The sequence below is a fragment of the Globicephala melas genome, chromosome 7 (genome assembly GCF_963455315.2).
Source record: "Globicephala melas chromosome 7, mGloMel1.2, whole genome shotgun sequence".
Taxonomy (NCBI): domain Eukaryota; kingdom Metazoa; phylum Chordata; class Mammalia; order Artiodactyla; family Delphinidae; genus Globicephala; species Globicephala melas.
Genome location: NC_083320.1, coordinates 91683714 through 91705293, shown reverse-complemented (window position 1 = coordinate 91705293; position 21580 = coordinate 91683714). Strand labels below are relative to the sequence as shown.

The 21580-nt window shown below is 40.5% G+C and overlaps 1 protein-coding gene across 2 annotated transcripts in view; it reads left to right on the top strand.

Annotated features, from left to right (window-relative positions):
- Window positions 1-21580, top strand: part of THSD7B (thrombospondin type 1 domain containing 7B) — a 1218744-nt gene that overhangs the window by 842197 nt on the left and 354967 nt on the right. For both annotated transcript variants that reach the window (XM_030883051.2, XM_060302483.1), the window contains 2 exons: window positions 10866-10995; window positions 15181-15284. In XM_030883051.2, coding sequence (XP_030738911.2) covers window positions 10866-10995; window positions 15181-15284 — 234 coding nt within the window. The remainder of the gene's footprint in view (window positions 1-10865; window positions 10996-15180; window positions 15285-21580) is intronic.

Genomic DNA, 21580 nt, shown 5'->3' with positions numbered 1-21580 from the left:
TTTTCTTCCCTCTTCGTTGCCTGGTGCATGAGGAGAGGGGATTAAGAGCGCTGCTTAAAGGAGCTCCAGAGATGGGCGTGAGCCGCGGCTATCAGCGCAGACCCCAGAGACCGGCATGAGACGCTACGGCTGCTGCTGCCGCCACCAAGAATTCTGTGTGCGAGCACAGGTCACTATCCACACCCCCCTTCCGGGGAGCCTGTGCAGCCCTCCACTGCCAGGGTCAGCTTCTCCGGGAGAACACACGGCGCGCCTGAGGCTCGTGCAACGTCACGCCGGCCTCTGCCGCTGTAGGCCCGCCCCGCACTCCATGCCCCTCCCTACCCCCCCGTGCCCCGCCTCCCCCGCCTGAGTGAGCCAGAGCCCCCGAATCAGCAGCTCCTTTAACCGTGTCCTGTCTGAGCAAAGAACAGACACCCTCAGGGGACCTACACGCAGAGGCGGGGCCAAATCCAAAGCTGAGCCCCGGGAGCTGTGAGAACAAAGAGAAAGGGAAATCTCTCCCAGCAGCCTCAGAAGCAGCGGATTAAAGCTCCACAATCAACTTGATGTACCTGCATCTGTGGAATACCTGAATAGACAACGAATCATGCCAAATTGAGGAGGTGGACTTTGGGAGCAAAGACATATTATTTTTTCCCCTTTTTCTCTTTTTATGAGTGTGGATGTGTATGCTTCTGTGTGAGATTTTGTCTGTATAGCTTTGCTTCCACCATTTGTCCTAGGGGTTAGTCTGTCCGTTTTTATTGTTTGTTTTTTTACTTTTTAAAACATTTTTCTTAATAATTATTTTTTATTTTAATGACTTTATTTCATTTTATTTTATCCTCTTTCTTTCTATTTTTCTCCCTTTTATTATGAGCGGTGTGGATGAAAGGCTCCTGGTGCTCCAGCCAGGAGTCACTGCTGTGCCTCTGAGGTGGGAGAGCCAAGTTCAGGACACTGGTCCACAAGAGAGCTCCCAGCTCCACGTAATATCAAACGGTGAAAATCTCCATCTCAACACCAGCACCCAGCTTCACTCAACGACCAGCAAGCTACAGTGCTGGACACCCTATGCCAAACAACTAGCAAGACAGGAACACAACTCCACTCTTAGCAAAGAGGCTGCCTAATTTCATACTAAGGCCACAGACACCCCAAAACACACCACCAGACGTGGACCTGCCCACCAGAAAGACAAGATCCAGCCTCATCCACCAGAACACAGGCACTAGTCCCCTCCACCAGTAAGCCTACACAACCCACTGAACCAACCTTAGCCACTGGGGACAGACACCAAACACAATGGGAACTACGAACCTGTAGCCTTCAAAAAGGAGACCCCAAACACAGTAAGATAAGCAAAATGAAAAGACAGAAAAACACACAGCAGATGAAGGACCAAGGTAAAAACCCACCAGACCTAACAAATGAAGAGGAAATAAGCAGTCTACCTGAAAAAGAATTCAGAATAATGATAGTAAAGATGATCCAAAATCTTGGAAATAGTATAGAGAAAATGCAAGAAACACTTAACAAGGACCTAGGAGAACTAAAGAGGAAACAAGCAATGATGAACAACACAATAAATGAAATTAAAAATCCTCGAGAAGGGGTCAATAGCAGAATAAGTGAGGCAGAAGAACGGATAAGTGACCTGGAAGATAAAATAGTGGAAATAATTACTGCAGAGCAGAATAAAGAAAAAAGAATGAAAAGAACTGAGGACAGTCTCAGAGACCTCTGGGACAAGATTAAATGCACCAACATTCGAATTATAGGGGTTCCAGAAGAAGAATAGAAAAAGAAAGGGACTGAGAAAAAATTTGAAGAGATTATAGTTGAAAACTTCCCTAATATGGGTAAGGAAATAGTTAATCAAGTCCAGGAAGCACAGAGAGTCCCATACAGCATAAATCCAAGGAGAAACATGCCAAGACACATAATAATCAAAGTATCAAAAATTAAATACAAAGAAAACATATTAAAAGCAGCAAGGGAAAAATAACACACAAGTGAATCCCCATAAGGTTAACAGCTGACCTTTCAGGAGAAACTCTTCAAGCCAGAAGGGAGTGGCAGGACATATTTAAAATAATGAAGGAGAAAAACCTACAACCAAGATTAATCTACCCAGCAAGGATCTCATTCAGATTTGATGGAGAAATTAAAACCTTTACAGACAAGCAAAAGCTGAGAGAGTTCAGCACCACCAAACCAGCTTTACAACAAATGCTAGAGGAACTTCTCTAGGCAAAAAACACAAGAGAAGGAAAAGACCTACAATAACGAACCCAAAACAATTAAGAAAATAGGAATAGGTACATACATATCGATAATTACCTTAAATGTAAATGGATTAAATGCTCCCACCAAAAGACACAGACTGGCTGAATGGATACAAAAACAAGACCCGTATATATGCTGTCTACAGGAGACCCACATCAGACCTAGAGACACATACAGACTGAAAGTGAGAGGATGGAAAAAGATATTTCATGCAAATGGAAATCAAAAGAAAGCTGGAGTAGCAATTCTCATATCAGACAAAATAGACTTTAAAGTAAAGACTATTAGAAGAGACAAAGAAGGACACTACATAATGATCAAGAAATCGATCCAAGAAGAAGATATAACAATTGTAAATATTTACACACCCGACATAAGAGCACCTCAATACATAAGGCAAATACTAACAGCCATAAAAGGGGAAATCGACAGTAATAGAATCACAGTAGGGGACTTTAACACCCCACTTTCACCAATGGACAGATCATCCAAAATGAAAATTAATAAGGAGAAACAAGCTTTAAATGATACATTAAACAAGATGGACTTAATTGATATTTACAGGACAGTCCATCCAAAAACAACAGAATACACATTTTTCTCAAGTGCTCATGGAACATTCTCCAGGATAGATATCTTGGGTCACAAATGAAACCTTGGTAAATTTAAGAAAATTGAAATCGTATCAAGTATCTTTTCCGACCACAACGCTATTAGACTAGATATCAATTACAGGAAGAGATCTGTAAAAAATAAAAACACATGGAGGCTAAACAATACACTACTTAATAACCAAGAGATCACTGAAGAAATCAAAGAGGGATCAAAAAATACCTAGAAACATATGACAATGGAGACACGACGACCCAAAACATATGGGATACAGCAAAAGCAGTTCTAAGAGGGAAGTTTATAGCAATACAATCCCACCACAAGAAACAGGAAACATCTCAAATAACCTAACCTTGCTCCTACAGCAATCAGAGAAAGAAGAAGGAAAAAACCCCAAAGTTAGTAGAAGGAAAGAAACCATAAAGATCAGATCAGAAATAAATGAAAAAGAAATGAAGGAAACGATAGCTAAGATCAATAAAACTAAAAGCTGGTTCTTTGAGAAGATAAACAAAATTGATAAACCATTAGCCAGACTTATCAAGAAGAAAAGGGAGAAGACTCAAATCAATAGAATTGAAATGAAAAAGGAGAAGTAACAACTGACACTGCAGAAATACAAAGGATCATAAGAGATTAATACAAGCAACTCTATGCCAATAAAATGGACAACTTGGAAGAAATGGACAAATTGTTAGAAATGCACAATCTGCTGAGACTGAACCAGGAAGAAATAGAAAATATGAACAGACCAATTAAGCACTGAAATTGAAACGGTGATTAAAAATGTTCCAACAAACAAAAGCCCAGGCCCAGATGGCTTCACAGGCGAATTCTATCAAACATTTAGAGAAGAGCTAACACCTATCCTTCTCAAACCCTTCCAAAATATAGCAGACGGAGGAACACTCCCAAACTCATTCTATGAGGCCACCTTCACCCTGATACCAAAACCAGACAAAGATGTCACAAAGAAAGAAAACTACAGGCCAATATCACTGATGAACATAGATGCAAAAATCCTCAACAAAATACTAGCAAACAGAATCCAACAGCACATAAAAAGGATCATACACCATGATCAAGTGGGGTTTGTTCCAGGAATGCAAAGATTCTTCAATATACGCAAATCAATCAACGTGATACACCATATTAACAAGCTGAAGGAGAAAAACCATATGATCATCTCCATAGATGCAGAGAAAGCTTTCGACAAAATTCAACACCCATTTATGATAAAAACCCTGCAGAAAGTAGGCATAGAGGGAACTTTCCTCAACATAATAAAGGCCATATGTAACAAACCCACAGCCAACATCATCCGCAATGGTGAAAAACTGAAAGCATTTCCACTAAGATCAGGAACAAGACAAGGTTGCCCACTCTCACCACTCTTATTCAACATAGTTTTGGAATTTTTTGCCACAGCAATCAGAGAAGAAAAGGAAATGAAAGGAATCCAAATTGGAAAAGAAGAAGTGAAGCTGTCACTCTTTGCAGATGACATACTATACATAGAGAATCCTAAAGATGCTACTAGAAAACTACGAGAGCTATGAATTTGGTAAAGTAGCAGGATAGAAAACCAATGCACAGAAATTTCTGGTATTCCTATACACTAATGATGAAAAATCTGAAAGTGACATTAAGAAAACACTCCCATTTACCATTGCAACAAAAAGAATATAATATCTAGGAATAAACCTACCTAAGGAGACAAAAGACCTGTATGCAGAAAATTATAAGACACTGATGAAAGAAATTAAAGATGACACAAATAGATGGAGAGTTATACCATGTTCTTGGATTGGAAAAATCAACATTGTGAAAATGACTCTATTACCCAAAGCAATCTACAGATTCAATGCAATCCCTATCAAACTGCCACTGGCATTTTTCACAGAACTGGAACAAAAAATTTCACAATTTGTATGGAAACACAAAAGACCCCGAATAGCCAAATCAATCTTGAGAATGAAAAATGGAGCTGGAGGAATGAGGCTTCCTGACTTCCGACTATACTACAAAGCTACAGTAATCAAGACAGTATGGTACTGGCACAAAAACAGAAAGACAGATCAATGGAACAGGATAAAAAGCCCAGAGATCAACCCACGCACATATGGTCACCTTATCTTTGATAAAGGAGGAAAAATATACAGTGGAGAAAAGACAGCCTCTTCAATAAGTGGTGCTGGGAAAACTGGACAGGTACATGTAAAAGTATGAAATTGGAACACTCCCTAACACCATACACAAAAATAAACTCAAAATGGATTAAAGACCTAAATGTAAGGCCAGACATTATCAAACTCTTAGAGGAAAACATAGGCAGAACACTCTATGACATAAATCACAGTAAGATCCTTTTTGACCCACCTCCTAGAGAAATGGAAATAAAAACAAAACTAAACAAATGGGACCTAATGAAACGTCAAAGCTTTTGCACAGCAAAGGAAACCATAAACAAGAGCAAAAGACAACCCTCAGCATGGGAGAAAATATTTGCAAATGAAGCAACTGACAAAGGATTAATGTCCAAAATTTACAAGCATCTCAATAACCAAAACAACAAACAACCCAATCCAAAAATGGGCAGAAGACCTAAATAGACATTTCTCCAAAGAAGATATACAGATTGCCAAGAAAGACAAGAAAGAATGCTCAACATCATTAATCATTAGAGAAATGCAAATCAAAACTACAATGTGATATCATCTCACACCAGTCAGAATGACCATCATCAAAAAATCTAGAAACAGGGGCTTCCCTGGTGGCGCAGTGGTTGAGAGCCTGCTTGCTGATGCAGGGGACACAGGTTCGTGCCCTGGTCCGGGAAGACCCCATATGCCACGGAGCAGCTAGGCCCGTGAGCCATGGCCGCTGAGCCTGCGCCTCCGGAGCCTGTGCTCCGCAACAGGGGAGGCCACAACAGTCAGAGGCCCGCGTTCCGCAAAAAAAAAAAAGAAATTCTAGAAACAATAAATGCTGGAGAGGGTGTGGAGAAATGGGAACCCTCTTGCACTGTTGGTGAGAATGTAAATTGATACAGCCACTATGGAGAACAGTATGGAGGTTCCTTAAGAAACTACACATAGACCTGCCATGCGACCCAGCAATCCCACTACTGGGCGTATACACTGAGAAAACAATAATTCAAAAAGAGTCATGTACCACAATGTTCATTGCAACTCTGTTTACAATAGCCAGGACATGGAAGCATACTAAGTGTTCATCGACAGATGAATGGATAAAGAATATGTGATACATATATACAATGGAATATTACTCAGCCATAAAAAGAAACGAAACTGAGTTATTTGTAGTGATGTGGATGGACCTAGAGTCTGTCATACAGAGTGAAATTAGTCGGAAAGAGAAAAACAAATACCGTATGCTAACACATATATATGGAATCTAAGAAAAAAAAATGGTAATGAAGAACCTAGGGGTAAGATGGGAATAAAGACACAGACCTACTAGAGAATGGACTTGAGGATATGGAGAGGGGGAAGGGTAAGCTGTGACAAAGTGAGAGAGTGGCATGGGCATATATACACTACCAAACGTAAAATAGATTGCTAGTGGGAAGCAGCTGCATAGCACAGGGAGATCAGTTCGGTGCTTTGTGACCATCTAGAGGGGTGGGATAGGGAGGGTGGGAGAGAGGGAGATGCAAGAGGGAAGAGTTATGGGAACATATGTATATGTATGACTGATTCAGTTTGTTATAAAGCAGAAACTACCATAGCATTGTGAAGCAATTATACTCCAATAAAGATGTTAAAAACAAACAACCAACCAAAAAACTGAATGCTGAATGTGACCATTCCAATGTTGAAGGCAAAAGAAACACACATGTTCACTTAGAAACTCTTAACAGGTGTCTCCCAGATCCTGGTGGCGTTTCCCTTCATCAGGATCCTCCCTTGGTTCTCTCTCTCTTCAAAGACATATAAATATTTCTTAATTTCTGTACAGTGCCAGTTAGTTTTCTCTTTAAAAAACCTGAACTCAATTCTAAAAGTTTGTTTTGCACATAGAAACCACCCTTCTCAGCCTTCACCTGAACATCTACAGGGCATGATAATCAATGCAGCTCTTTTTCCCAAACTGCAAATTATTTGATCTGGGATTACACCATAAAGTAGAATACCTCTATGTGTGAGTGTTCACTGTGTGTGGTGTGTGTGTGTGCACGCTTGTGCATGCCCTATGAAGGGAGAGGCATTGATCCATGCTCTCTCTCAATGTGGCGTAAAGTGAACCCTTTAATTTTTCCTATTGTCTTCGATCTTTATTTCCGGTCTCCTAAGATAACACTTGGACAAAACACACACTTACACACATATTCATGTGTGCATCCTAAAGGTAAACGATAATTATCAGAGTAAGTACAGTGTAATTGGAATGAATTGACAGTGATGGAAGAGACTTTTTCTTTTTCCTAAAGGCACAATTATTTATCTGGATTGTCCCCACCCAAATGGAGATAGATTGTATTAATATATTATTATACAGAACTGTTTTAATTACACTTTTTTTTCTTCTTAAGCTTCTTTTCCCATACTCCTCACTGAGCTTTAACTACATTATAAAGGGGCCACTTATACCATTCCTCTCTGTCAAATAGTAGCAACTTTCCTTTGATTTTATAAGCATGTCCTGGTAGGAAATAAGTGGCCCACTCATATGGGGTAACTGGGGAAAATTCAATGAAGGAACTGTTTACAAAGGAGTGGACAGGGTTAATGTAAACTGACAGTACCTGGCTAGGGAAAGTTGGGAGCCTGAAAGTTGATATGGGTAGGAGCAGTTAGAAGAACTCAGAGAAAGTAGCTGCAGGAGAGCACCACTCCGTAGGAACTGTGGCTTTGTGAGTTGATTCAGAGGATGAAATCTGGAGGAATAAATACCCTGATCCCTCTCTCTCTCCCTCCCTCCCTCCCTCCCTCCCTCCCTCCCTCTCTCTCTCTCTCTCTCTCTCTCTCTCTCTCTCTCTCTCTCCCCCCTTTTCCCTCCTTTTATCAACATTTTTTTCCTTCCACTGTGTGCCCTAAATCACTTAGGGCCAAAGCCAACCAGAAGCCAATGCACAAGGTGGCCACTAATACATACCTTCTATAGTCAGATCTCTCGGTACAAAGCAGGTTAAAGAAGAGCCAAAAAAATGGAGTAGATGGAAAAGACCCCATGCATCTCCTTAACTCAGTTCAGGATCATGAAATATACAAGTGTGTTGGTCTCCCCTTTTCATAATCTCTTAAAGTGGTAGAAATGAATTTTAAAAGCTCCAGTTTCTTGTCAAAAACAGAAGGAGAGGACCACCAGTGGGTGAGAGATCTAAACTCATTTATGAAAGGTTCAGTGGACAGAGTGAAGAGCAGAGAAACTGGCGATGCAGCACAGGAAGCCAGGACCTAACTTAGCAGGAAGTGGGTGGCAATAGACGAGGAAGCTCGTCTACCCAGGAAGACTCTTTAGAACCCTGGTGGCTGATCTGATGGAGGACGGGAATGAGGATGGGATGGAAAAAAATACAGGTTATTTAAAGCCTTTAAATAACTGGGAGAGGCATAAAAATAGTGACACAATTATAAAAAATTGAAAGATGGTGCAGAGTAAATACTCATCAGTTATAGCAGAAAATCAATAGATGATGTCTAAAGTTAATAAAATGAGAAGCGATGACATGAACATATTATTTATAGATTTGGAGGTAACCACAGAAGAACTAAATACAGAAAGAGTTCAGAGTGTTCTGGGAGGAGGAGGACAGAGAAAGGGTTTTAGGTCAGTTGCTTCTCACTATACTTATATAGTAAGTCTTTTTGTGCTACAATTTTTTAGAAACCATGTGAATATATAATATTAATGAAAGCTCCTTTTCTGTCCTTTTGTTTTGCTCTGCTTAGTGTACTGGCTTTCTAGAAATTTTCTTCTTTATATGGTTATGTCCATTTTCTGTCTTTTTTTCTTTTTTTGGTATAAGTCTCCTAGGTTCGTTTTTTTTTTTAAATTAATTTATTTTTGTTTATTTTTGGCTGCATTGGGTCTTTGTTGCTGCGTGCGGGCTTTCTCTATCTGTGGCAAGCAGGGGCTACTCTTCGTTGTGGTGCGCGGGCTTCTCATTGCGGTGGCTTCTCTTGTTGTGGAGCACAGGCTCTAGGCACACAGGCTTCAGTAGTTGGTGGCTCGTGGGTTTAGTTGCTGCTTGGCATGTGGGATCTCCCCAGACCAGGGATCGAACCTGTGTCCCCTAGGTGGATTCTTAACCACTGTGCCACCAGGGAAGTCCCCATTATCTGTCTTAAACCTAAAAATTTTTTCAGTTTTCTCCTATGCTTCCCCTTCTCTCCATGCTTTATAATCCTCTCTGTGCTTCTCCCCAAGCCCCTAGAAGCACTGGCCCACAAGGCCTACACACACACACACACACACACACACACACACACACACACACACACACACACACACATCTTCCTCCTGAATGCAATTATGTGTCTTTCTCTTTAAAGTCCATGCACCCTTTTATCTTAGTGCCTATTCTCAAACTGTTCCCTTGACCTGAAATGGCTTCAGGCTTTAAAATTGTTTTTTCTTTTTTTAATTGAAATATGGTTGTGTTAATTTCTGCTATACAGCAACATGATTCAGTTGTACATATATACACATTCTTTTTTTTAATATGTTCTTTTCCATTATGATTTATCACAGAATATTGAATATAGTTCCCTATGCTATACAGTAGGACCTTGTTTATCCATTCTATATATAAGAGCTTACATCTGCTAATCCCAAACTCCCAATCCTTCCCTCCCCCCAGTCCCCCCTTAGTAACCACAAGTCTGTTCTCTATGTCTGTGAGTCCGTTTCTGTTTCATAAAAGTTCATTTGTGTCATATTTTATATTCCACATAAAGTGATATCATGCGGTATTTGTCCTTCTCTTTCTGAAAACAAAATTTTTTTCTACTTAGCCCTCAAGTGCCAGGATAAAATCTGCCCTCCCCAAGGAGCTGCCTTAGATTTCCAGAGTTAAAAATGATTACGTTTCCTTCTATACTCTCCTGACCGTGTCCACTGTCTGAAGCTTTTTACTCTACAACGTCTCATAAGTAGTTGCGTATCTATCTGCCCCCCTCTTCTTTCTGTTTAACTGTAAGTTCAAGAATTTGTATCTGCGTATCAAGTGCAATATCTCACACACGGTAATTGAAGTAGCTGCTAAACAGCATCATTGATTTTGGTAGTTGCTGTTGACTAGAAGGCATCTACAGATTATGAAATGAATGCCCTCCCCTGTTAAAGTGAACATCAGCTGTCTTTTTATCGAGGCGCCTGTTACCACTTCTGCAGCTCAGCAGAATCACCAGCAAGACATATGTCTATGTTTCATTTGGTTATAATTTTAGTGCCTCTTCTCTAAATTCCAGTTATACCCATATTATCTCAGGTTATGAGGAATAAGAAATCAAATAAACTAATACCTATAAATAAATATGCTACTAATGTATTAATTTTATTAAGAGTATTTGCAGAGTAAAAAGTAGCCTAAAGAAGGAAGTGTCCCTCCTGAGGGAGTGAATCGCTAATAGTAAAATATTAGCCCCCTGAGCTGTTGTTTTGAGATTAAAGAGCATTTCTGAAGTTTCTCAGATTATGCCATAGAACTTTTATGCCAAACGTAATATAGATTCTGATTAATTTAAAATATATTAAGACAGTGGGAAACAGTCTTCGCATATTAGAACATATAGATTTGAAATTACAATTATTAAGTGTGACATGTCTTCCTCATAGAAGTAAGATTGTGTATTAATCCCTGGTCTTTGCTTGTTGTTCTCGTTTCCCAAGTAGTCTTTCCACAGGTTCTTATTTCTTCTCTTTCTTTTTGTCTTTTATCAGTTGCTCCCTAACCCTGGACTATTTTCTGCATCCACATAGAAGGGCACTATAATTTTATTTTTTCTTTACTTCAGGAAATGCCACAATAAAACAGTCTCGATACAGGATTATCATCCAAGAAGCAGCCAACGGAGGCCAAGAATGCCCAGATACCTTATTTGAAGAGCGAGAGTGTGAAGATGTGTCATTGTGCCCCATATATCGGTAATTAATTACCTTTTAAAATAATCATTAGACCTTAGAATAAGTCATGACCTATTTCCTTTCATATAATATATGATTATTATATGAAACACATGTAGTGAGAAATACAAAGAGGTAATAGCATTGTTTATCTTCAGATATCTCACTGTTTTTCCCCTCTTATCTGGAATAGATTTTGAAAGTAAAGAATATCAAAGTCTAATTAACAGGAAGAAAAAAAGAAACAATCATGTTTTGATTGGAAGTGAGCTGCTGGAGCTCCGCCACCCAGGCAATCAATTTTCAGGATCAGGATCCAGAGAGATTCAGAAGGAGGTCCTTGCAAACACACACACACAGCTTACCTCATTCTATTGTTCTCATCCTAAAGCCTTTAATCAAGAACTAAGAACAAATGTGTACTTCTATAATAATTGTGTATTGTAGTTCAAAAATGGTTCTGGTTCGCAATTTTTGTCATATACACATTTTAAGAAATCTTAGAAAAAAGTTTAACCTATGGAGAAATTTTTGTTTTTAGGAAAGAAAATGAGTACCTTTTCAACTTTATATGTTACCTATATGTGCCCCTTGGCAAGTTGGTGATTACTGTTTATAAAAACAACACCTGAGGTTTGTGTGTTTAGTCATAAACTTCCATTCTTTTAACACTGGATTGAAACACTTCTTTAAAGGACTTCTGGATTAAATTCAATCACTGTTGAGTTTTACTTATTTGTGAAAACAAGACCATGGTCTTAAAAATTGTGCTGTTATCAGCACACTTAAAAATGCCTTTAGCGGGCTTCCCTGGTGGCGCAGTGGTTGAGAGTCCGCCTGCCGATGCAGGGGACACGGGTTCGTGCCCCGGTCCGGGAGGATCTCACATGCCGCGGAGCGGCTGGGCCCGTGAGCCATGGCCGCTGAGCCTGCGCGTCCGGAACCTGTGCTCTGCAATGGGTTAGGCCACAACAGTGAGAGGCCCGCGTACCGCAAAACAAAAAAAAAAACAAAAAAAAAAACACTGGAACAAGCCCAGACTACCAGTTTTTGCTCATCATCCACAGGGCCATTGTGGGAACACTGTCAATATCCTTCCTTTTGTGCCACATATAAATATGGAGACTTCTGAGCTCAGCAAGAAAAGCTCTCAGGGAAGGTAGCCAATTGAAAAAATTAGCCAAATCAAATATTTTTAGACATTTTATGAGCCCAGTGCTATTATAATCAGAGAAAATCCTGGAAACTGTTAGTGGGCTCTCCTTCCTATTGTCCACTCTCTTTACTCTCGTGTTGCACTTCAATTTAGTCACTCATGTTTGAACTAGTTTCCATCAGTGACCTCCTGCCATTTTCCCCAGAAATCAGTTCCACTGTACATGGATGGGATGATTGTATCATGTCTCCTGATGCGTTGTTTAACATGTGTCCAAGTTGCCAGTGTGAGTCTATGCCCTTTAGTCAAACATCCTTGAATTTTGAGCAATATGTTTCCAATTTAGATTTTGCTTTCCCCTCATTGGTTTCTTAGGGAGGCAAGTTAATGTAGACCTTTATCATTTTCTTCTGATTCTTCTTTTTCTAATTCCATTAAGGTGAGACATTCTCACGTTTACCAAATTAAAACAGAATCAAAATGCCTATAGAAATTTTTCTGTAAGTTTGAGCATTTCCCACCATGTTAATTTAGTAAGTGTCGGAGAGGGGAAATTTCCTCCTCTACGTTTCTTGAGTTCTTGTGGCTGGCCTAATAATACAATTGACATGAGACAGATTAGCAGGAGAAAATGAAACAAATTTTAATTCATATGCATGGAGGTCCCATAGAAATTGTACCTTAGAAGTGGCCAAAACAGGCAACTTTTATACTTTTTAGACAGAGCAACGATAAATCTGTGAAGAATTGACAGGACGAAGAAACGTAGGGTTTGGGTGCTCAATCTTGACATGAAAGAGTTTGGGCTTGGGGTAGTAAGTTTAAATGGTAACAGGTTTGTTTATATAGCCCGGAATTCCCTATCTCTGGTGATAAAGGTGTCCTTCCACCTCCAGATGTAGGGAGGGCACCTTTCACAGGAGAGATCTATTTCCTGCTTTCAGGGAGACAGAAGGGAGGGTCAGAGTGTCCTTCTTACATTAACCATTTTTAAAGTAACTTTAATTCAAAATAATCAATATGCAATTGAGGCACATTTTGGAGTGGCCAGCAGTATAAGCAAAAGGGAAGACAGCATGGGCGATGTGCCCCTGTATAGAATTGGCAGTGGGGTGTCCGCAGGAGTTTGTGGCTTAGCATTGAGGGCTTTAGGACTGACAGCTGGCCTGCCCTGACGAGTGCGATCTCAGACATGTCACTTAACATCTCTGAGCCCAGGCTTATCCTTCTAAAACTAAGAGTCTAGCAAGAGAGTCCTGGACATGTCTTCCTTTTATTTAGCATGCTAAGCTAGATTGAATCCCTTGATCTCACATTAGAAAGTCTTTTGTGAACTTGAGGGATCTGAGTGAATGACATGTCCTAGTTGAAAAGCTAAATTAAACCCCCTACTATTTCAGTTTCTGTGTTTTGGAACTATGCTTAATGCGTCTATGCATCTACAAAGTAAATTTCTACTACTTAAAAGTAATAGGTGATTTCTTTAAATGTGACAGGTTTTTCTATTTACCTGTTTCCTGATTTCTCCCTAGCTCTTCAGTTATTCTCATTATGGAGGCCACTTGAATGAGTTCAATGATATGTACTTTTTACTTTTATATTTTAATGTACTTTGCTTGATTCTGAAAGATGGTCTGTTATCTCTCCCTTAACACCACCACTGCCTCACTTACCTCCAATTGTTCAAGACACCTGAGACTCACCTAGTCTAGATGGGGGAGAGGTGGTGGTGAGTGCAGAGATTAAAGCCGGGCTATGTTAAGTGATCTCCACACGCTATATGAATCTATATTCACATGACTAAGAGAATCCTTTGAAGTGACTTTTCCTGAGCAAAGAAAGTCTGCTCCATGTTCTGATATACATTATTTTTTCTTTTGCTGAGACTTCTTTTTTATTGCGGTAAAATCATATAACATAAAACTTACCATCTGAAACTTTTTTTTTTGCTAAATTCACTTTTTTTTAAATTGAAGTATAGTTGATTTACAATGTTTTGCCAATCCATAATGGAAAAGAATATTAAAAAACAGAATGTGTACATGTGTAAAACTGAGTCACTTTGCTGTAGAGCAGAGATTGCCATCTTAAACATTTTTAAGTATACAAGGTAGTAGCGTTAATTACATGCACGTTGATGTGCAACAGATCTCTGAATTGTTTCATCTTGCAAGACTGGTCAGTAATATTTTTACTTCATGTTTCTGTTTCATTTTTTGAAGTAGCATCTGTTTTCAGAGGTATTGGCCCATGTGAAAAAGGGTAAAAATATACCCGGTGAAAGAGGAGACTCTATGGTTACATTTAGAGTTTGGGTTTTTTGGACTATTCTGAAGACACAGGTTTAGGGACTTAAATCATAGTCTGTCCTGTGGGTCATAAAAGTAGAGTTTTGTTCACCTTAAAAGAAAGCCAGAAGGTTTCCTTAGATCCTGTTTCCTCTGTGGAGAAGAAATATTGGTAATTCTTCAGAGACAGATCCATTCCTCTTCCCTGAGAGGAACGATCACATAAGGTAAGTCCCCATGGCCCCCCACCTCCCTTTTACTCTATAACCTACTGAGACATTTGAGCTACGCCAAAGTTCTAGGAAACACCTTGTGAAAAATTTGAAGCAGAAGATCAAGTGTGAAAGCTTGCACCCAAAATTTTCAGGTGTTCAAACCTTGATTCTCTAATGCTCCAATGGGACATAGCGATTTTCTCTCTTTTATTTTCTTTTACTGTTTTTCTTTAAACAATTTTTAGTTCGTAAAGAGCTAAGCCTTCTAGATTTGTTCTATGCTTCTAATGCTATTTATGGCCACTTTGTGTGCAAAACGTCCACATTTTAAAAAGTGGAAATATTGCATTAACCATGGATCTGGGGCAGAGGGACTGTTACCATCCCTAGTGTGTGCCAGAGCTCCCTTTTATGACATTGGTTTCAAATCCATTTTTATTGAATTACTACCTTTATGTTTCTGGATTTCAAATTCACCTGTTTCAGATATTTCTTTTGTATGTTTGTCATGGTGAAATTTCTAGTCTGCTATTCTTTGTCATCACAGGTGGAGGCCACAGAAATGGAGCCCCTGTATCTTAGTGCCAGAGTCCGTCAGGCAGGGAATAATGGGCACCAGTGAAGCCTGCGGAAAGGGGGTGCAAACAAGAGGTAAGGGAACTTTAAAACAGTTTTTCTATTCAAATGTAATTCAAAATTATGTTGCTCTTATAAACCGTTGCCTATTTTTATATTTGAATAAGTTGTGATCTTATTGGCTTGGATTATTTATATTTATTACTGTTTGAGTTTAAGTTTGGCATTAGTTAATGGTGATATTTTAACCATAACTAGCTAGTGCACCTAAGGACTAATGCAATGTAAGCAAATATCTGTTCTCAGCCATTAGCACACGCCAGTGCTGGTGGTCCAAGTGCATGTTGGATATTAGTCAAGGAATGAAGGATGTGTCAAGATTGGACCCAATAGTACATATTGTACTTTTTAGCTGCTCATTAAATATTTGTTGAATGAATTAACTAATCATAATAATCATGACTTAAACCTGGTTGTTATACACATACTTAGAGTATGTTTTATATGTAATATACATAGAAAGGAACCATTAAAATTTCTGGAAGATGCTGTGCATAGGCTTCTGGATCTGAGTAAAAGTGCCGTTTATCATCAATGTCTAGAAGGTGTGGCATTTTGAAATCTCTGAAAACCACTCAGAAACTCATCAGATTGCTCACTGTTTTGTTTCATTCATAATCTAGATGCCAATGATTTGAGGTTTGATAAAAAGTGCTTTATTCTTTTTTTTTTCATTTTATTTATTCTTTTTTTTAATTAGTAGAAGTTTATTGTGCACACACCAAAAAGACAGTTTGCAACCAGGGAGCACTCAGACCAAAGTGCGGAATGAGAAGAAGTGCTTTATTCTTAAAAATCTGACCAGTCTGTTACTAAAGGGATGTATGTAGCAAAATCAGACCTTGTAGGACCAACTGCATATCGCTGGTCTCATACTTCAACTAAAAGGCATATTGAGAATTGTTTTTCTTCCTGTTGGATAGGTTATTGTATTAATCAGGATCAGTCATCCCAGCGAGCACAGTAACTCCCTTCTTTGTTGATTCACAGGCATAAGAAGCCCAGTGTGGGCGGGTGGCAGTTTTAACTTCTAGTTCAATGGAATCATTGCTGTGTTTTTAGTGGAAGCATTCCTCCCTTTGGAAATAAGGGCTTATAGGGTAGCAGAGCATAAGACTGCAGAGGAAAAGAAAGCAAACATTTTACTAGTGGATCACTATGGGTAATAAGAAGTTGTGCCATTCTCATTCCCACCCTTGACCCCTGGGCCTGTGAATCCTGGCTATGGGAGGGAAAACACCATATATTGGATGCTTCTGGAAAACTTTTTCCCAACCCTGCTAGGTATTGCCACCTAATTGGTACTCTAAATGAGTCTTCAGAAGACCTTTTCACCATCTTATCAAGCCAGCTGCTTCAGGATGGTGGGGAACATGGTAAGACCATGAATTCAATGAGCATGGGTCCATTGCCACATGTCACTTGCTGTGAACTGCGTTCCTTTATCAGAAGCAGTGTTGTGTGGAATACCATGACTATGGACAAGGCATTATGTAAGTCTATGAATGGTAGGTAATTTTGCTAGAAGCATCGTGTGCAGGAAAGGCAAATCCTTATCCTATTTGAGTAAGTACCTATTCTGGTAAGAACAGAACACTGCACCTTCATGATGGAAGTAGTCCAATGTAATCAACCTGCCACCGTCTAGCTGGCTGATCACCACGGGGAATGACGCCATACTGGGGACTCAGCATTGGCCCCTGCTGCTGGCAGACTGGGCACTCAGATGTGGTTGCAGCCAGGTCGCGCTGGGTAAATGGAAGTCCACGGTGCTGAGCCCATGCATAACCTTCCTTCCTACCACCATGGCCACTTTGTGCATGAGCTCATTGGACAGTGCCAGGGGTAGCTGAGGACAGAGGCTGACTGGTATCCACAGAATGGGTCATCCTATCCACTGGATTATTAAAATCCTCCTCAATCCAGGTCACATTTTAGGGAGCATTCACATGGGACCCAAATATGTTCACATTTTTGGCCATTCAGAAAAGTCTTTCCACGTACCACTTCCCTAAATTTCCTTGTCACCAGTTTTCCAGTCATGTTCCTTCTAAGTCCTTGACCATCCAGCAAAATCATTGGTCGCAGCCTGTGGATCTGTACATGATCCCACATCTGGCCATTTCTCCTTCTTAACAAAGTGAACAACCAGGTTTACTGCTTGAAGTTCTATTCACTGGGAAGGCTTCCCTTCCCCTCTGTATTTCAGGGATATCTCAGAAAAGGGCTATAGTGTTGCAGCTGCCCATTTAGGGGTTGTGCCCACATATCATGCAGAACCATCTGTAAACCAGCCCCAAGTCTTCTTTGCCTCTGTCAGCTGACTGTGGGAGACTCCCTAAGAGGACATATGTGCAGGCTGGGAGAGAGAAGGTAGCTTAGCAGGAGTGGGGACCATGGGCAGTTGGGCTACTTCTTCATGTAACTTATTATGCCTTCAGGGCCTACTTGGGTTCAGTCACACATATACCACTTCCATTTGATGATGGAGTGCTGCCGTGTATGCCCTACCTTGTGGCTTGAAGGGTCAGATAATATCGAGTTTGCATGGTAACTCTGGTGGCCCATGGTTAAGCATTCAGCCTCTACTAAGGCTGTAGCTGTCCCTCAAATGGAGTAAAGCTACCTGCAGAGGATGGCAGGGCTTTGCTCCACAGTCCTAAGGACCTAAACTGCAATTGACCTATAGGAACCTGCCAGTCAGCATCCCTGTCTGCCACTGACACTTCAAGCACCATTGAATCTGCTGGATTCTGTGCCCCAAGTGGCAGAGCAGTCTGGAGCTGTTACAGAGCCTTTTCTTTTCTGGATCCCACTCAAAACTAGCAGCTTTTCAGATCCCCTGGCAAATGGGCTAGAGTGAATACACACCCAAATGAGGACTATGTTGCCTGGAATCCGAAGAAGTACGATAGATGTTGTGTCTTTATTTTGGTTGTAGGAGGGGCCAGATGTAACAACCTGTCTTCTCCGTAGAAGCGATATCTCAACATGCCTCACACCACTGGACCTTTAGACATGTCACTGGGGTCGAAGGCTACTGAATTTTCTCAAGTTTTTTATTTCCCGCTCTCTGACATGAAGATGTCTTACCAATGAGTCCAGGGTAGTTGTTTCTTCTTGCTCACTAGGTCCCATCAAGATAGTCACCAGCGTAAAGGCCAATGTGATATGTTGTTGAAGGAAAAGTGATCAGATCCCTGCAAACTAATATATGAAATAGGGCTAGAAGTTGATAGGCCCTCGAGGAAGGACAGTGAGAGTATATTGCTGGCCTTGCCAGGTTAGAGCAGACTGCTTCTGCCGTCTTTATTTTCTCCAAGTACATTAATATTTGGGGTCAGGGTTCCAGCATATGAATTTTGGGGGTTAGAATTCAGTCCATAATAGTTACGCCTTGGAAATGATGTCCCTGTGGGAACATTTGCAAATGTGAATTTGATTTGCAAGGTAGTTGATTCAGGGCTGCTAGGAGGCTATACAGTGATTCTGTAATTTACAAGAAGGGACCACTTCCTGAAAACGTTTTACTTCCATATGTCAGAAAATTATAATAATATAATCTTGTTATTACAAGACTTGTGCTTGCTTTCTGCTGCAGAGTTGCTATAAAATATCTAGATCAGCAAAATCTACATAAATAGTCTTTTAAAAATGGTACCTTTGTGCAGGGCACAACTTAACTCTATATGTTGACCTGGACTCTGATGCTCTGTGATACTAGAGTATCATTACGGTTTGTTTTCACTGCAAAGCCATTTAGTACCTTCTGCAGAGACATTGCTCCTCAACTGTGTGGAATCTTATCCTATAACGGTAACTTATTCTATCTGTCTTAGAAGTATTTTAAATGGATTCCGGCTGGAGACCAGATCATCCTTTAAAGTAGGCAAAGTAGATACCTGAGTTTTCCCCAAGTTAGACTCCACCATTAGAGAATTCCTTGTGTTTACTTGTTGGGAAATTTACACTTTTAAAGCAGTAAGATGGGTCTCCAATTTTAAGACAGTGGAGCCAAGATATTTCTACTCCCATCTTTTCTCTAAAATTACTTCAAAACCAGCACGGAAAACATGAAAGAGTAACAAAAAAGTAACCTTCAATGAGATCCCCTTTATAAAATTGTTCCTAAAAACAAGGAGCGCAATAAGCTCACCTTCAAGTAAATTAGGGCCATCTGTAACCTCAACCATACTGTATGATGTAGAAAGTGGATGGAGATATAGGGAAAGTACTTTGCAGAGCAGGATTATACCTAAGTGTTGGCGCAGTTGAAGGTGTAGAGGCTGAAGAGAAACAAGATGATTTGGCCTGGACAACTCTGGAAAGGCACCACCTCTGCAAAAGGAAGTGGGCAAGGCTGTGTGTGTGTGCGGGCTGTGTGTGTGTGCGGGCTGTGTGTGTGTGCGCGTGTGAGCGCGCGCGTGTATAGGGGATGGGAGAAAAATCAGGAGCTTTTGAGAGTCTGACTAAAGAGCAGTGAACACTCTCCACACCCAGCCCTTCACCTTGCAGAGTCAGGCTCCGACCTATTGCTATTTTTGTGGGAGCCTGGAGGTTTATTCTCTGTGGATGTTAGAACCAGAGAGGTCGTGGACTTAGGACAACAGGCAGAGGAGAGTGGAGGCAAGGGGCTATACTGAAGTCAGGAGGGTCAAAGGAAAGTCTGAAGAAGGAATTAGGAGACCCTCAGTCCCTTCCTCCCCCTGCTTGGGCATTCTGGTCAGGCAGCTTTTACACCCTTCAGTCCCATGGAAGCCCGAGCAAGCTGGAAACACTTTCCATTTAAATTTCTATTTCAGGATTTTTTTTTTTTTTGCGGTACGCGGGCCTCTCACTGTTGTGGCCTCTCCCATTGAGGAGCCCGGGCTCCGGACGCGCAGGCTCAGCAGCCATGGTTCACGGGCCCAGCTGCTCCGCGGCATGTGGGATCCTCCTGGACCGGGGCACGAACCCGTGTCCCCTGCATTGGCAGGCGGACTCTCAACCACTGTGCCACCAGGGAAGCCCCAGGATTTTTTAAATCACAGAGGGAGGCATGAATTCAGGCCAGTTTGGGATTATTAATTCTCACAAGAGATTTTGGTCCTCTCACTACCCAATGTTAAATTGTAGACATGTAAGTGGTCTTGCCAAGACATGTTACTTGGCCTGTCTATTTCCAGTCTACCCTTATGCTAAGGACCAGCCTTTGTGGTCATCACTTCTAGTATGGGGTATTTTATGAGGTTCTCCATAACAGTTCTTGAAGTGATGAAAGTGGAAACTTGGTTCTCCAAAATTTAATAGAAACCCTGAGGATAAAGGTTGTCTCTCTTGCTTACCTTGCATCCCAAGTTCTTACTTCGTTTTGTGCTTTATGGGTTCCTTTCCTGTGGGCCAGCCCAGCAATCCATTTAGAAGATATATATTTGATCCAGTTTTTTTTTTTCCTTTTTCATTAGAAAGGTCTTTTATAATTTCTAAGCCATTAAACTGCCCCAGACAGAAGTGCTCCTTGTTTTATCTCATTGTGTTTATATTGCTGACCTGGTTAATTGACTTACAGTAAGAATACATTTATATAATACTTTAATACTTTTGTAATCAAAAAAGAAGAAAAAGAAAAGAACATGGAAGGGCAGGTAGAATTACAGCTGTCACTAAGCATTTATACCATCTTCAAGGAAATGGGAATTTGGGTTCCATCGTCCTAACTGTACCATCCTTCAGGGAGAGCTGAGTATTCTCTCTGCACAGCTTCTTGTACTTTATCTGAATTAAGAAGGGATGATAGCTCAGCTTCTATGGCAAATGAAAATATAAGAGGAAGAAACTTAAATATTGCAACATACTTTGATGTAGCTGCCCTTCATAGGGTAGACTATCAGTACTGAAACAAGACAAAGTGAGGATGCCGGGGGAGTGAATTTGTCTATGGATATGATCTAATTCTTGTTTTGCTACTCAACAGTGGCTACTTTAAAACTGACTTAATGGACTTGCCAGTAATTTTCTTTAGGGTAGTGCTTTCCTCTCATTCAAAAGTCTATGCGTATACTCTATCCTAGCGGAGAGACTTGACATCTATGACACTGTAATGGATACAGAGTAGGTGCCGGAGATCAAAATTGTGCTGCCTGAGATATCCTTGACTTCCAGGAAGTACCTGCATTCTTTTTTTGGTTTGTTCTCACTGAACAATGTTTATGTGGACCAAAGGAGGAAGATCTCAAATCTTCTGTCAAATCTTTTCGTTCTTCCTTAAATTGGTTTTTGTTACTGTGAGAGGCACAGGCTTCTTCCACAATAGTTTTGATGGAATCTGTGTG